Genomic DNA, 16,212 nt, shown 5'->3' with positions numbered 1-16,212 from the left:
CTGTGCACTACCTAGATTAGTGGAGATAAACCTTGAATAGCTATGATTGAAGGCTGCTGGTACTGTAACCAGCTGAGCCATGTCCTGATTGAATTGAATGCTTAAAAGGAACAAGAGGAAGCTTCCAGAAGAATAAACTCAGAATGTTGCTTAAACATGTTCAGCCCCTCTTGCTGAGGAACAGGATATGGGAAGGGATGTATTGTAGTTTGGTTTAGGATTTCTCTCACATAGCTGCAGGCCACTGATTGATGTGCTGTCTTCTGAGCCATTCTGCTCTCTCTTACAGACGTGGAGTTGATGGCAGGGAGTTCTTCTATGGCCGACATGGAATTTGATAAGAATGTTCCACATAGAATTGTTATATGCTGCTAATTATCCCCCTCTCTTGAAATTGATTTGGCAGGATATCGAAAGGTGGAAACATTTAAATATTTCCTGGCTGGGAAGAGTACAAACAATAAAGATGGTGGTTCTCCCGAGGTTGTTATATCTATTCTCAGCTTTACCAATCTGTTTACCTAAAAAATTATTTTCACAGTTAGAGCGGAAGATATTCGCTTTTATTTGGCACCATAAGACTCCAAGAGTTTCCCGAGCTATGATGTACCAACCCAGGAAACGGGGAGGAATGGCAGTACCACAATTTTCATACTACTATCAAGCAGCCCAATTATGATATTTAGTTAACTGGAAATGGGATAGTGGAAAACCTTGGGTATGTATGCAACAGGAGATATTGGGAAGGCATCCACTGTGGACGATAACCTGGCTCCAACTCTCTGTAATAACTGAGAAGTCTAACCCGGTAATACGACATAGTCTTGACTTATGGATTCAAATATGTAGGCGATATTACCGAGATAAAAATTATTTTATGGGGGCTGCTATTATATATATGTTGATGTGGCCTTTCATCTTTGGGGAAAGAAAGGTCTTAAAACATTAGGCCAATTTTGGAAGATGGGGAAATTGTCCCTTTTGAATCATTGAGAGAAGAGTATGGCCTCGCACTAAGTGATCTATTCTATTATAGACAAATTGAAAGTTTTATTAGAAAAGTGGTTCTAAAAGAATGAGTTGTTGTATAACAGTCGGATATAGGGAAGGCTATGATAAAAGAGAGTGGGCACAATTGGAGCATCTTCACCCCCCCCCCTTTGAAATATAGACGGCGCTGGGAAAAGATTATAGGTAAAACTTCCTCTGATAAGGAATGGTTTAAAATATTGCATTCTCTTTTATATGGTAATAAAGCCAGCAATATGATAGAGAATGGATATAAGATGTTTTTCTGTTGGTACTATACACCAGCACGATTGCGAGCTATGTATGGGAATGGATCGGATAAATGTTGGAGAGGATGCATAGAAATAGGCACTTTTGAACATATTTGGTGGCATTGTACTAAAGCACAGATCTATTGGGGTAAAGTAATTTCCTTCATTGAGGAAGTACTAGGCATTTCAATCCCTAAGACCATGGAATGCTGTCTCTTGAATAAGGGGCCGGACGTCCTGCCCTTAAAACATCAGAAATGGATACATTTGATAATGACAGCAGGCCGACTTGTTCTGGCATCTGCCTGGAAACAGTTAGATTTACCAGATCTGCGAGTATTATTGGTTAAAGTTCACTACATACAGCAGATGTCTAAATGAACTGCTCTTCGGAGAAATCAGTTACAGAATTATAACACCATTTGGAGTGCTTATGACATTTGGAATAATTCCCAAAATGATAATCCCAATTGATCTTTGATATATAACCTTTTGCCCACAACTTATGAATCTCCTGCAAACTTATTTTTACCGGAGTGGGCAGGAGTGAAGGGGACTAGGGATGGGTGGGATGAGATATATTAGGTATCATAGATTATTTAAATTCTTTGCATTTGTTATGAAATAAGATATAGAATGAGTCGATGTATTGTTTTGTACACAATTGTATAACTTAGATTGTTTTTAATTGCATTATTCTTCAATTAAAAAAAACCCATGTTCAGCTCCTCTTGCTGAGGAACAGGATATGGAAGGGATATATTGCAGTTTGGTTTAGGATTTCTCTCACATAGCTGCAGGCCACTGATTGATGTGCTGCCTTCTGAGCCATTCTGCTCTCTCTTACAGACATGGAGTTGATGGCAGGGAGTTCTTCTATGGCCGACATGGACATGGAATTTGATAAGAATGTTCCACGTGTCTGCGGCGTCTGCGGTGATCGGGCCACCGGCTTTCATTTCAATGCCATGACATGTGAAGGCTGCAAGGGATTTTTCAGGTAAGCTGCAAATTGATCAGATGAGTTGCATCCAGTCTCTCCAAACAGCATTATCTGATCACATAAGAACATAAGAATAGCCTTACTGGGTCAGACCAATGGTTCATCAAGCCCAGTAGTCGGTTCTCACGGTGGCCAATCCAGGTCACTAGTACCTGGCCAAAACCCAAGGTGTAGCAATATTCCATGCTACCGATACAGGGCAAGCAGGGGCTTCCCCCATGTCTTTCTCAATAACAGACTATGGACTTTTCCTCCAGGAACTTGTTCAAACCTTTCTTAAAGGTTTGCTATCCACTCTTACCACATCCTCTGGCAACACGTTCCAGAGCTTAACTATTCTCTGAGTGAAAAAAAAATTTCCTCCTATTGGTTTTAAGAGCATCTCCCTGTAACTTCATCGAGTATCCCCTAGTCTTTGTAATTTTTGACGAAGCGAAAAATCGATCCACTTGTACCCGTTCTACTCCACTCAGGATTTTGTAGACTTCAATCATATCTCCCCTCAGCCGTCTCTTTTCCAAGCTGAAGAGCCCTAACCATTTTAGTCTCTCTTCATATGAGAGGAGTTTCATCCCCTTTACCATCTTGGTCGCTCTACTTTGAACCTTTTCTAGCGCCGCTATATCTGTCTTGAGATAAGCTCCACTACATGTATATCTTTCTGGGAGGAATTAGCCAGATCCTGAAATCGATGATGCACTGTATTGCAATACACATTTCTCAGTAATTTGATCAGATTTCTGGAAAACCCTGACATTCTTCCCTTGATCATGGAACCCTATCATTAGTTTGGTTGCTGCATAATGTGAGTAACCAGATCACTATTAAAAACTTCCGTTCCAGAGACGTGCGGTTGGCAATTCTGGTTTCTGTGAAACATTACAAGCAGCAGTTAGTACCTATAAGGGCACTGAGGAATCAGACTGTTAGCCCTGCACAATTAAAAATTGCATAAGAGCATCTCCTGTTGGGAATGAACCAGCAGCAGAACATGCATCAAATTAACCTAGTAACAAATCATCCCCCACCTAAGAGACTGCTTAAGGCTGGGCTGGAGCCTTTGCAGAAAGTAGCAGCAGGGGCAAAGTACTGTGTAGTAATTTGGGATCTGTTTTCTGAGCAGAGCCAGCCCATCCCTACTGTAGGTGGACTAGGCATTTGCCAAGGGGGACAAAATAAAGGAAGGAGGGGGGGGAGTGTGGAATATCAGGACTGCTCTCTCTCCTCTTCTGTTGCTGCTCTTACAACTTTACCTCTGCCCATGCTACCTTGAAGCCCCTTGAAAGTGGCGTACATGGCGCAAGGCCTCCGAGTACTGGCGTATATTCAAGGTCTGCAGGATCCCCCCCCTCCTGTGAAAATGTCCTGGCAGAGAAGGCGGCACTCGGCAGATTTTCAGCATGTGACAGCACTCAGAGAGGCCCTGTGCCATGCATGCCATTTTCAAGTAACGCGGTTTGCGATTGTTTTGAAAGACCAGCAAAACAGTCTCGCAAATCGTGACTCGCAAACCGAGCATTGGCTCGATTTGCAAGCATCGCCACCCCTTCGCCCGCCCACCCGCGAATGCCCCTCCCCCCCAAGAACCGGCATCGCTCTCTCCCGCTCGCAAACGCCCTCCCGCGCGAACTGGCATTCTCCGCCCGCCCAAACAAAAGCCCACAGGATGTGCCGGTGAACGAAGATCCTTCCTATTGCCTGGGCTTTGAGCATCTGCGCATGCTCAAGGCCTTCTGGTTCTCGCTCTCTCCGAGATTCTCGGAGATCTCCAAGAATCTCGGAGAGAGCAAGAGCCAGAAGGCCTTGAGCATACGCAGATGCTCAAAGCCCAGGCAACAGGAAGGATCTTTGTTCACTGGCACCAGCACGTTCTGGGGCTGCATGCCGGTGCCAGATGGGGTAAGGCTTCTGTTTGGGCTGGTGGGGAATGCCGGTTCATGGGGGGGGGGGCGCTCGTGAGCGGGGGGAGGAGGAGTGATGCCAGTTCTTGGGGGGGGGTGGAGCAGCGACACTGGCCTCGGGAGTGGGGTTGGGTGGGAACGAATCAAGTGAGTTTCCCTTACTTCCTATAGGGAAACTCGCTTTGATATACGAGCAATTTGGTTTACGAGCATGCTTCTGGAACGAATTATGCTCGTAAACCAAGGTTCCACTGTACTTCTGGGTAGCAGCAATGCAGGAGAGGACAGAGCAGGCCCTATTAGGGAAAGGAAAGATGTCGGAGAGATGCTAGACAGAGAAGGAAAAGGGCTGGGACCTTTCTGTAGTTACAATCAAGCAGTTTACATATTATATACAGGTACTTTTTTTTTTGTGCCTGAGTCAGTGGAGGGTTAAGAGACTTGCCCAGAGTCACGAAGGGTTGGTGGAAGAAAACAAGAAATGCTGGGGGGGGGGGGGGGGCGCACATGGCTGATGGTTCACCTAGGGCAGGGGCTGGCAACTTTTTTTTAAAGCAAATAGCCCTTTTATCCTAAATGTTTGATCCAAGATTTACAAGGAGCCGCAGTGGGTAGAGAAAGGGGGTTTGAGATATTCCACTCACTCTTTCTTCCCTCCCCCAGGTCTAGCTTCTCTCCCCTCTTTCTCCCTCCACCAGTTGCTGCACCTGTCATCCCTCTCTCCCCTCAACCCATAGCCAATGCTCTCTTCTCTCTCATTCACCCTTTCTCATCTCCTTCAAAGACATATCCTCTCCGTAGCTCTCTGTCTTTTTCAGCTGTCTCCTAACCCTTCCTAAAACCTTCTAGATCCTTTGAACTATATCTTGTCACCATAGTTCTGCACTTGGTCTCACAACCCTACTCATACCCCTCACCCATTCACAATCCTTGTTCTCCTAATCCTTGTTCAGTTTCTTAGTTCCCACTATTCCTACATGTGATTCCCAACTCTCCCACCCACTCCCTAAATCCTGAGTCTCAGTCGCACTCAAGCCCTAAGTCCTCATTTATATTTCCAATACTAAGCTTATTTTAGAGTCTCTCTTCTTCTTGTCTTGTACCAAGTCCTAGAATCTCTGCATAAATCAGTTCCTACACTCTCAGATCATCATGTTTCCAGTGTCTGTTGCATTGACACTGTTTAATTTGCTGCTTTCTACTGCAAATGTAATAATCTTCACTGTGTTGTTGCTAATCACTATTTTGGATGCAGCTTATTCTTGTTTTTGCAGGTTATCTGTATAAATATTGTATGATTTCATTTCTAAAAGTAAATCAGAGGGTTGTTTTGCTGAGTCCAAGATTATATTGTTGTAGAAGGCAGGTGAAGCCTTATCTGATGAATTAATATAGGCTGTAAAATTTATGCTGCGACATTAGTCCAAAGATTAAACAAAGTCATGGGAAAATTAATCCACTTGAAGCAGTGAAAGTTTTTTTTAAAGGGTCATCAATCCACAGATAATATAACACTATTTCAGAATATCTTGCACAAAGATAAGGGGTGGAGTTTCTACCTATAGCAATTTCATGAGATACTCAAAATGTTTTTTATCAGGTAGAGCAGATGTACCTCATCTGGAGTATTGCGTTCAATTCTGGTCGCCTTATCTCGAGAAAGATATAGTTGCGCTAGAAAAGGTTCAAAGAAGAGCGACCAAGATGGTAAAGGGGATGGAACTCTTCTCATATGAGGAAAGACTAAAACGGTTAGGGCTCTTCAGCTTGGAGAAGAGATGGCTGAGAGGAGATATGATTGAAGTCTACAAAATCCTGAGTGGAGTAGAACGGGTACAAATGGATCAATTTTTCACTCCGTCAAAAATTACAGGGAAATACTTTTAAAATCTTGGGTTTTGGCCAGGTACTAGGGACCTGGATTGGCCACTATAAGAACGGGCTACTGGGCTTGATGGACCATTGTTTTGACCCAATAAGGCTATTCTTATGTTCTTACCTACTCATATTTCAGGTTTTAGATTAGGTGATTTTAAGACCATTTTTTCAGCAGATGATATAGATTTCAGGTTTTTTGGCCAATGACTGGAGCATGGAGTAGAAAAACTATGCTAATCTTTCCGTCAATGATAAGACTGTGCGTAGGCTCCAATTCTGAGGCCTTTTCCTGAATAGAGAATTAAGAGTAGGTGTCATATGTAACGTGACTCTATAGATGAACCTCCTAAATTGAGTGGAATATTACATATTATGATATATTGATTATTTATGCCACTCAGGGTGATAATACTTTTAATGCTGTATGGGGATGCCATAACTATTTTACACTAAAAGCTGACCAAATTTCCATTTCAGATTCAGCACCAAAATTGTCCCAAAATTCGAGTTGAGGTTTTGACCAAAAATGACAGTGTATTTTCGGCTGAAACCAAAACTCTCACCTCCATCTCCTAGGCTGGCCACTGCCACATCCCCCTCCACCACAGCCCCTCTGCCCTCACATTACCTGAAGGCCCTTCCAAGGCCTACTTTTAAATGCCCTAGTGGTCCAATAGTGCTCCACCCCTCGGGCCATTCAGGACTGCGGTGGAAAGTCCCAGCGACCATTTTGGGACTGGAACCAGTATAAGCAAGAACAATCTCCGGTCAGTTTTGTGAGGTTGCTGCGGGAAGTCCCGGGAGCCATTTTGGCTGTGAAACCAATGGGGGCAAGAACGCCTGGGATCACTCTTGCCCAGAAGACCACCAGGAGATTTAAAAGGTAGACCCAGGCATCTCAGTGTGTGTGTATGGGGGCAGGGGCGGGGTGGGGCATGGGCACCACTAAACCATCAAAGCATTTAAAAGTAGGCTCAAAGAGTGCCTTCGGGCAGTGAGAGGGCAGAGGGGCTGTGACAGATGGCCCAGCAGGAACCTCTCTCTTTTCTTTTTGGCTGACACTGAACGTTAAATTTTGGCTGCCGATTCGGTTTCAGTCAAAACTGAGAACCCTGGATTCAGTCAGCCTCTATTTCACACACTTATTTTAATCAGAGCTTAATTTATTGAGGGGGGAGGGGTGCGGCCTGGAACACGGTTCCACCACTTAATTTCAGTCTCCTGGAAAGCAGGGGTGCTCTGCTGCATCTTTTCCCTTCCTCAGAGCCTGCAGGGAAAAGGACAGGAGGAAGAATGCCTGGAGCAGAGCAGAAATCGGTCATTTTACCACCTAATCCAGCCTTTCTTCTCCTGTTCTACCTGCCCCTTGTCTGCATCCTCCCCAGCTCCATAGTTCCAGTTCCTTTTTGTCTACAAATTAAGGCCTGGTTTTAATTTTTTTTTAATGGAAAATGTAATATCCAGTGATTCATTTGTGTTAGTTCATAGGTTAAATTGATGTAGTGGGTGCTAAAATTTTAAAAATGTTCCAAAGAATTGAATGCACACTAAAGAATTCACCTCTGTACTGTGTATTATTCTTTTCTTTTTTTTTTAACTTTATTGAATTTTAAATAATGGCAGTGCATTACAGAAATTATAACATGAAAAGCTTGCACCTTAATACACAAAATATAATGTATTATTCTTTCACATTCTTTAATCTATGTAAAAAAAGGAGAATCCAAGACAGCACCATAGGTAAGACCTGTGTGTTACAAGAGCCCCTGTACACCACTGCGATGCACTGTTCCTTCTAAGCTGAGTGGGAGTCTTCCAACTACTTGCTGGTGGGGGTGGGGGGTAGTTCATCAATATTGTGTTTTCACTTGCTAGGGCCAGGTAGAACTTGCCTATTCCTGACTACTGAAAATGTGATAGGGAAGCAGCACCACCAACTGACAGGATTGTAGGTGGAGGACTTCCGCTCAGTTTAGAAAGAACTGTGCAGAAGGCGACATAGTTCAGGTCTTGCCCTGTTGCCACTTGGGTGATGCCTTCCCTATCTGTCCGATGGATACCTTTGTTGCCTGTCAGATATCAGCGCCAGGTACTGTATCGTTGAGGACTGAGGGAGCTGTACCTCTGTCTCTCTCCAATCATAATGTATTTCAAAGTCTTGTTGGAAGAGTGCTCCAGAGGGACCCCCACTGAGACACAGGCTACGATGAGAGAAGTGCATTAGCACAAAGTACAGAGGTCATCAAGCCTCAAGCAGCTGAGATGTTGCCTGCAGGGGAAAAGGTAATGAACAGTAGTCAATCTGGGGAGAAGGATTTCAGATTACAAACTCGGGCTGTAGTTGCTGAAACCTTCCATTTGAAAAAACCTGAAAGGATTATATTGGAGGAAATCTGGAAGGTCATTGTGCGGCTAGTGTAAGTTCTTTTCTACTCAGATTTCATTGCTAGGAGATTAAAAAAAATTCAGCTTTGCAAGTTGCAGTGGTGGCTCAAAAGAGAAAATTTAGGAGCTGTAAAAAAAGGATTAAGATGCTTGAGAGAGAGAGAAGAAATCTTTGGAATTTTGGGACGCAGTGGTGACAAGCAATTTTAATCTGCAATCTAAGGCAGAAAACTCAGAGAATGTTGCTAGATGCTGGAATCTCCGGTTTATTAACTTTTCTAAGTTGCCTTTAGTTTTTCCACTGGATGTGTTCAAATGTTATCTGACCAAAGTCTTAAAGGTTTCACCACAAACTATTTCCCTGGTGTGTCAAACTGTCAGCTTTAGGTGCTGACGGCATGCTTTACTCTGTAAGATTCTGCTAGGATCAACATCTGTTTTTTTTTAACATAATGTCAGTTTTTCCAAATTGAGTAACAGTGCTTCTTTGAAATTAACACTGACTGTATCTCTGGCAAATTTGAACAGTGAATTGGATGTACAGTATTTCTCTAATGTGTGGTATTCAGTAGGATTCTAGACTCCTTACGCAGACACTGTGTGGCCCATGCAAGGTCTATTAAATAAAGACATATCTCAGGTTTTTTTAGGCTCTTGGTGCTTTTCCAATTTTCCTTGTTTTACCTTTTTGCCTGTATTAATTTCTTTTTCAAGTCTTATTTGAATTATGATTGTGAAAATGTGAAATCACTACAAATTTTTCTAAATTTTTTAAATTTAGTGCTAGAATCTTTAGCAGCGGCATTTTGATAAAACCTAAGTAAATTTATGGTTTCATCGATAATAATGTGTCCATTCACAAACTGCTACACACTTTTGTATTGTTTGTGAATTTGTTGAGTTAACATATGAATTGTTCCGAATTGGAAACTTCACCTGTATTATTCACTGCATAAAGGCTATTTTAGACCTTTACTCATTTCAGTGAAAACATGATGGGACAAAACATTGGAAGGGGTAATAGTGATGACAATATAATCAGATTTGCCATAGCTATTGGAAGGAGGATGTTAAAGAAAACTACTGCGGTTGCATTTAATTTTTAAAATGGATACTTGGATGAAATGAGGAAAATAGTCAAAAAAATTAAATTGGTTGATCAGTTTCTCAAAAATGAAATTGGTAGATTAGTTTCTCAAAGATATTTCAAGGGGTGAACGATGGCTTCCCAAGGCTAGCTAACTAATCATTTTTAAGGTGTTTTCCTGCAGGCACTTGTCCAAATTTCTTTTGGACCCTGCTATGTTTGTTACTTTGATCTAGCAACAGATTCTACAGTCTAATTATACTTAGGGCTCCTTTTACAAAGCTGCGTTAGCCACTTTATCGCACGCACCTTTTTAGCGCGCACTAACCCCCGCGCTAGCCGAAAAACTACCGCCTGCTCAAGAGGAGAAAGTAGTGGCTAGCGCGGCCGGCAAATTAGTGCGCGTTAAACTGCTAACACGGCTTCATGAAAGGAGCCCTTAGTCTGAAGAAAAGTATTTTGTACAATTTGTTTTCAGTCTGTTGTTTGGTAGATTTTTGCAGTGTTCTCTTGTTTCAGTGTTGCTTGAGAGGTTAAAAAGTCATTCCGTATTTAACCTTTCATCCCACTCAAGATTTCATAATCTATTCCATCTCCTCCCAGTTGGCTCTCTTCCAGCTGAAGAGCCATAAACATAGAAACATGATGGCAGAAAAAGGCCAAATGGCCCATCTAGTCTGTTCATCCACAGTAACCATTATCTCTTTCTCTCTCTGAGAGATCCTACGTGCCTATCCCAGGCCCTCTTCAATTCAGACACAGTCTCTGTCTCTACCACCTCTTCTGGGAGACTGTTCCATGCATCTACCACCCTTTCTGTAAAACAATATTTCCTTGGATTACTCCGGAGCATATTACCTTTTAACTTCATCCTATGCCCTCTCATTCCAGTGCTTCCTTTTAGTTCAAAAACTTTATTGAATTTTTTAATAACAATGAAACAAACAGAAAATAACAAGTTCAGAAATGCAACGAGAAAATGTACAAAAACAAGAAAATATTGATTGACTGTTCAACCATACAATAGTTATCAATAAAACAGCCAAGTATTCTTAAGTACCCAATGTGTGCGAAACAAATAGACCAGGCCAGATCATGTTAGGTTACAATAGACCTTCAGTGAATTCCAAGTAGACTGAAACATTTGCAGAGATCCTTTCTTCTAAGCCGCCACTTTCTCATATTTAGCAATAACAAAGACCAAGTTCCATCAGGCTGAATATGTTAGTGCGGATGGATTCTTCCAGTTGGCCAGAATAGTTTTAATTGTGATCATCAAAAGAGATTTCAATAGTCAGGCAGAAGCATCTGAAATGGGGGATTGAAGGCCATGTCTACCTGCTGTGATTATATCCAAAGAGAGCTCTTCAGAAATATTTAGGATTTTACAAATAACATCCCAAATTTTAGTCCAATAATGAGAGATAATAGGGCATGAGAAAATCATGTGAACAAGAGTCCTGGTGTCAGTATGACAAGACCAACACTTTGCATAATCAGGCTCTGAAGATCTAGGCAGCTTAGAAAGTTTATAGGGAGTCCAAAATGCCTTGTGTAGAAGGAAGAATGCTGATTGAATTATCGCAGATAATAATAAAGTTTTATGAGTTTCAGACCATATCATATTCCATGTATCTTCATCAAAGTGTATAGTAGTGTTTTTACCCCAAGCCGCTTGAATCCCAGTCAAAGGTTGGGATTTAGAGTTCCGCAGAATCTTGTACCATTTGGTGGCCTCATGTTTAGATAAGGATATTCTCGCACACTCGGATAATAAAGCAGGTTACGCCTTCATAATGATGTTTTTGTGAAGTAGAGCTTTTATAGAAGAGCTGAGTTGTAACCAACTGAATTGTTGATTTAATGTGATATCAAAACGTTCAAAAATATCAGCAAATGACACCAACTTAGAGTCTACATAAACTTGGTCAAGTGTCCATATTCCAGAATCGGACCAGGCTTTCCAGGATGCAGGCAGCTTTTGAATTAAAATGTTTTGGTTGTTCCAGATAGGAGTCAACATGGTCCATTCCATCTGGGAGATATTGCATTATCAACTTATTTTATTGCCTTTATTGTAGAGGCAATTACTTCGTTTACTTGCGATTGTACAGTTTTCCCCATAAAAGAGACGAGATCCATTGGTGAGTCAGGTAACATTGCTCTTTCCATATCAATCCATTTTGACATGGTCGATGAATTCTTTGAGCATATCCATTTAGCACCTTGTCACATTATGAAGGCAGTGTGGTAGTCAAAGAGGCTTTCAGAGCTTCCTTTTGAATGAAAGAGACTCAACTCATGCACATTTACATTATGTAGGTATTTAAACGTCTCTATCATATCTCCCCTCTCCCGCCTTTCCGCCAAAGTATACAGATTGAGATCTTTAAATCTGTCCCCATACTCCTTATGATGATGACCATGCACTATTTTAATAGTCTTCCTCTGGATAGATTTCATCCTTTTTATATCTTTTTGAAGGTGTGGCCTCCAGAATTGTACACAATATTCTAAATGAGGTCTCACCAAATTCTTATACAGGGGCATCAATACCTCCTTTTTCCTACTGGTCATACCTCTCCCTGTGCAACTTAGCATTCTTCTAGCTTTCGCCATCACCTTTTCAACCTATTTGGCCACCTTAAGATCATCACATACAACCAGAACCATATCTACTTCTCATTGAGTCATGCCATGGATTCACCCATAGGAGCTAATTTTTCAAAATGACTGGGGGTGTTCGACACCACAATTTATCAAGTCCATATAAAGGAAATTAAAACATGGTGGGATGTGAACATCACTGGCCAGGCTAATCTTAAATGAAAAGCACAGTGGTTGGTGCCACACAGGGAGAATTTGTGGGTAAAAGAAATGATAAGGTAGCACTGCAGGTCCCGCTAGTCTCTCTTCTTCCCCAACCTCAATTCATCACCACAGTTTACCATCTTATTCCCAGACCATCTGTACCACACTCATTCTATGCCTTCCAGTCCACTATGGTCCACCTATTCAACTCATATTCTCCCCCTCCTAGTCAGTCCTCAATAAGTCCCTCTTCCCTATCTAATCTGTGCACACTGTACACTAGACCATCCCCATTTCTTTCTCAGTCCCTCCCTGTCTTAATGTCTTTTTTCTCCTCTCATCCTCTAATTCTGTTTTTCTTTCAGTTTGCTCTCCAATGCAGTTTGAAGTTTGACTTCTTGGGTAGGATGCTTAATATCACCCCCTGGTACCTACTTCACTCCCCAATCTATAATTCCCTGCTCTCTACTTCTTCCCGACCTCACTTGCCTTGCCCCCTAATTCTTCCCCCATTAAGTTCCCTCTCACCCTACCTTGGTCAGTGCCCCTCCCACACAGGTTAGGCTACCCATGCCTCCTACCTCCTAAGCAGATTAATTGCACATTTCAAAATCTTTATCCCCACCCTCCCTGGCAAAGATCATATTCCTATTCCTTCTTCCCCCTGACACTATTCATATATAGACCTTACAATAGCAGTTCCACATCCAGAAAGGTCCTATGAGCTGTTCCACCTCCAGCATGCACAAACCTTGGACTATCAGCAAACAGTTGCTCCACAGTCCATAGAGCCACATTTGCATGTTGTGCTTCCCACACTCAGACTGGAAATCCCAAAGATCACATATTAAGCAGGAAATCAGTGAACCCAAAGGCAAGCATTCATATCAACCCACTGTGTGCTAGCCGGCCTGCTAAAGGCCTAGCGGTCTTAGAATAAATGGTTGGCTTGGGGAGCTGAGTTAGCACTGACTCTAGTGTTTTCTGCAAAAATGGAAACTGGCATCTTCTCATTTGACGATAAGAGCTTTGGCACAATGTCCTCTCCTATATTAATGGTGATTCCAGCACAACATCCCTCTTCTCTCTGCTTTTACCAAACTTCCCCTTCTTTCTCTTCCCAGCACAATTTTCCACCCATGTCCCTCTTTCCCTGGCCCACAGTATATGGAAGGATATGGGAGGGGCGTGGCACACCACTATAGCAGTACCCCCATCATTCAAGGTTTCCTGCAAGCCACACTGGTCAAACATCCCAAAAGCTAGCCTATAGCAGAGCTGTGCTGACAGTGAGAATGGAAAGCCAGGGCTTAGCAGCTGAGCTAAGAGGAAACCCAAACCAAAAAACCTCTAGTCTCCTTCCAAATTCACCGAGGGCAATACAGTATAATGAGCCCATTTAGTTTAACACCATTGTCTCCCATAAAATGTAACGAGGGAGTGACTGTTTTATTGTTATGGAAAAAGGGAGATGGTGTTACTCTCTATTCCCTTTACAATTTGAAACTCACTCACAGGTCTTTGCATTTCAGAGCTGCCAAAGAGACACAATTTTAAAGGTATTTTTTTAGATTATGGCATCAAGAGTGGCACAATCCCCTCCTGCTTCCCCCATGTCCTTCCAGTAAAATAAACATTAATTCTGGTGAATATAGGACTGGAGGAGAAGAGCATTACATAGCTGTTGCCTACCCTTGATCCAACCCAGCTGACCCATAAATCTTTACTTAAAACTTATTTTCCAACCTTTGTGTCTGTAGTTTAACTTCAATCCTCCATCTCTGCTTGATTTTAGTTTTCTCTCTGTCCTCGAGGTCCTTTTAAGGATTCCCGTCCAGCCTTCCTACTTTTTTCCCAATCCCACACAGTCACTCTCCATCTCTTTCTCTCTGCCTGCTCTTCTTCCTCTCTAACAGCTCATGTCTCCTTTTGCTAGCAACCTTCTCTCACACAGTCCATGCTGTCTCCCTCTCATCCTGTTTCAACTTCTCCCCCACAGCTCCACTGCGTTCCTGTCCCCATCACCCAGCCCATTTTCTTTTTACAGCTCCTTTCTGCCTCTTCCAATATTTCAAAGCAGTATTGTCTCTCCCAACCACTGACCCCTTTCCTTCACCATTTCCATGCCCCCTTTATTCTTCTCCCAGTACCTGTCTTTTATTACCTTAACTGTTACAGTTATTTCTTTAGCAACATAGGTAAAATTGTCATGCCTATAAAGTTATTTCAATCTGTCTGCTCCTTTTTTCAGTGTCAATCTTCTGTACTTGCCTTCCCCATTGGTTGCTGCTAGGCTAAAGCAAGGACCTTCTCCCCTGCGGCCTATTGGACAAATTGCAGGAGGAAAAGTAACTAGGATACAGAAGCAGCAAGACCCAGAAACCTGTAACAAGTATTATAATAGTCTTCATTTTACTCTTCTTTCCTAATACAGTGGAACCTTGGTTTACAAGCACAATTCGTTCCAGAAGCATGCTTGTAAACCAAATTGCTCGTATATCAAAGCGAGTTTCCCCATAGGAAGTAAGGGAAACTCGCTTTGATTCATTCCACCTCCTCCTCCTCCTCCTCCCCCCCCTCCAAGGCTACCGGTGCTGCTCCATCACCCCCCCTCCACTCAAACCGGCTTCACACACCCCGCCCGCGAATGCCCCCCGTGAAAACTACATCACACTCCCATGCTTGAAGCGGCATCCGCCCACCCAAACAAGCTCCTTACCCCATCTGCTGTGTGCCGGTGCCAGTTAAAGAAAGATCCCACCTCTTGCCTCGGCTGGGCCTTGTGCATCTGTGCATGCTCAAGGCCTTCTGGCTCTCATTCTCTCCGAGATCCTCAGCAGGCTGCTTTGAAGAGGAGGACAGACGCGAATGAAGAGCAGCAGCTGCGGCAGCGGTTCGTGCTGGTGGGCTAGAAGAGACCAGGAAGCCGAGATGGAGGGAGGGTAGGAATGGCAGTTTGGGAGCAGGTATTAGGGATCAGGGAAGATGTGCTGCTGGACAGGGGGGAGGTAAAACAGGAGAAAGGCTGCTGCTGGACAGGGGGAGCAGTGAAGGGGTGCTGCTGGACAGGGGGGAGGTAAAAGGAAGGTAGAAGAGCTACTGCTGGATATGGGGAGCAGGGAAGGGGTGCTGCTGGACAGTGGGGAGGTAAAAGGAAGGGAGAAGGGCTGCTGCTAGATAGGGTAAGCAGGAAAGGGGTGCTGCTGGACAGGGGGGAGGTTAAAGGAAGGGAGAAGGGCTACTGCTGGACAGGGGGAGCAGGCAAGAGGTGGTGGTGGACAGCCGAGGAAAGAGAGAGACAGAAAGAAAGACAGACAGACAGCTGCCAAGGAGAGAGAGAGAGACAGAAAGAAAGAAGACAGACAGAAAGCGGCCAAGGAGAGAGAGAGAGAGAGAAAGAATGAAAGACAGACACACACATCTATTCTAGCACCCGTTAATGTAACGGGATTAAAGATTAGTAATAAAATAAACTACTTGCCCTGGGATCGGTAGCATGGAATATTCTACTATTTGGGTTTCTGCCAGGTACTTGTGACCTAGATTGGCCACTGTTGGAAACAGTATACTGGGCTTGATGGGTCATTGATCTGACCTAGTATGGATATTCTTATATTCTTATGGACATAACAGAACAAATGGAAATTTAGGAACCAATGTCATTAAACATTTTCGTGTCCTTTTGGGTCAGTGTTTTAACAGGATGTTCAGTGAGATTTGCTAGTTAGCACAAAGTATACATGTAGATTAGGTGCATTTTCAATGGTGGTACAGTATATATATATATATATATATATATATATATATATATATATATATATATATATATACACAAGACAATTCTAAAAGATAGCGGCCAAAAAATCC

The 16,212-nt window shown here is 42.9% G+C and overlaps 1 protein-coding gene across 1 annotated transcript in view; it reads left to right on the top strand.

Annotated features, from left to right (window-relative positions):
* The window catches only part of VDR (vitamin D receptor), a 178,894-nt gene that overhangs the window by 44,523 nt on the left and 118,159 nt on the right, over window positions 1-16,212 (top strand). Inside the window, 1 exon segment of the mRNA XM_033939458.1 lies at window positions 2,130-2,280. Within this exon segment, the coding sequence (XP_033795349.1) occupies window positions 2,130-2,280 (151 nt within the window).

The sequence above is a fragment of the Geotrypetes seraphini genome, chromosome 3 (genome assembly GCF_902459505.1).
Source record: "Geotrypetes seraphini chromosome 3, aGeoSer1.1, whole genome shotgun sequence".
Taxonomy (NCBI): Eukaryota; Metazoa; Chordata; class Amphibia; order Gymnophiona; family Dermophiidae; genus Geotrypetes; species Geotrypetes seraphini.
The sequence above is the reverse complement of the archived record's forward strand: the minus strand, read 5'-3'. Positions and strand labels throughout refer to the sequence as shown.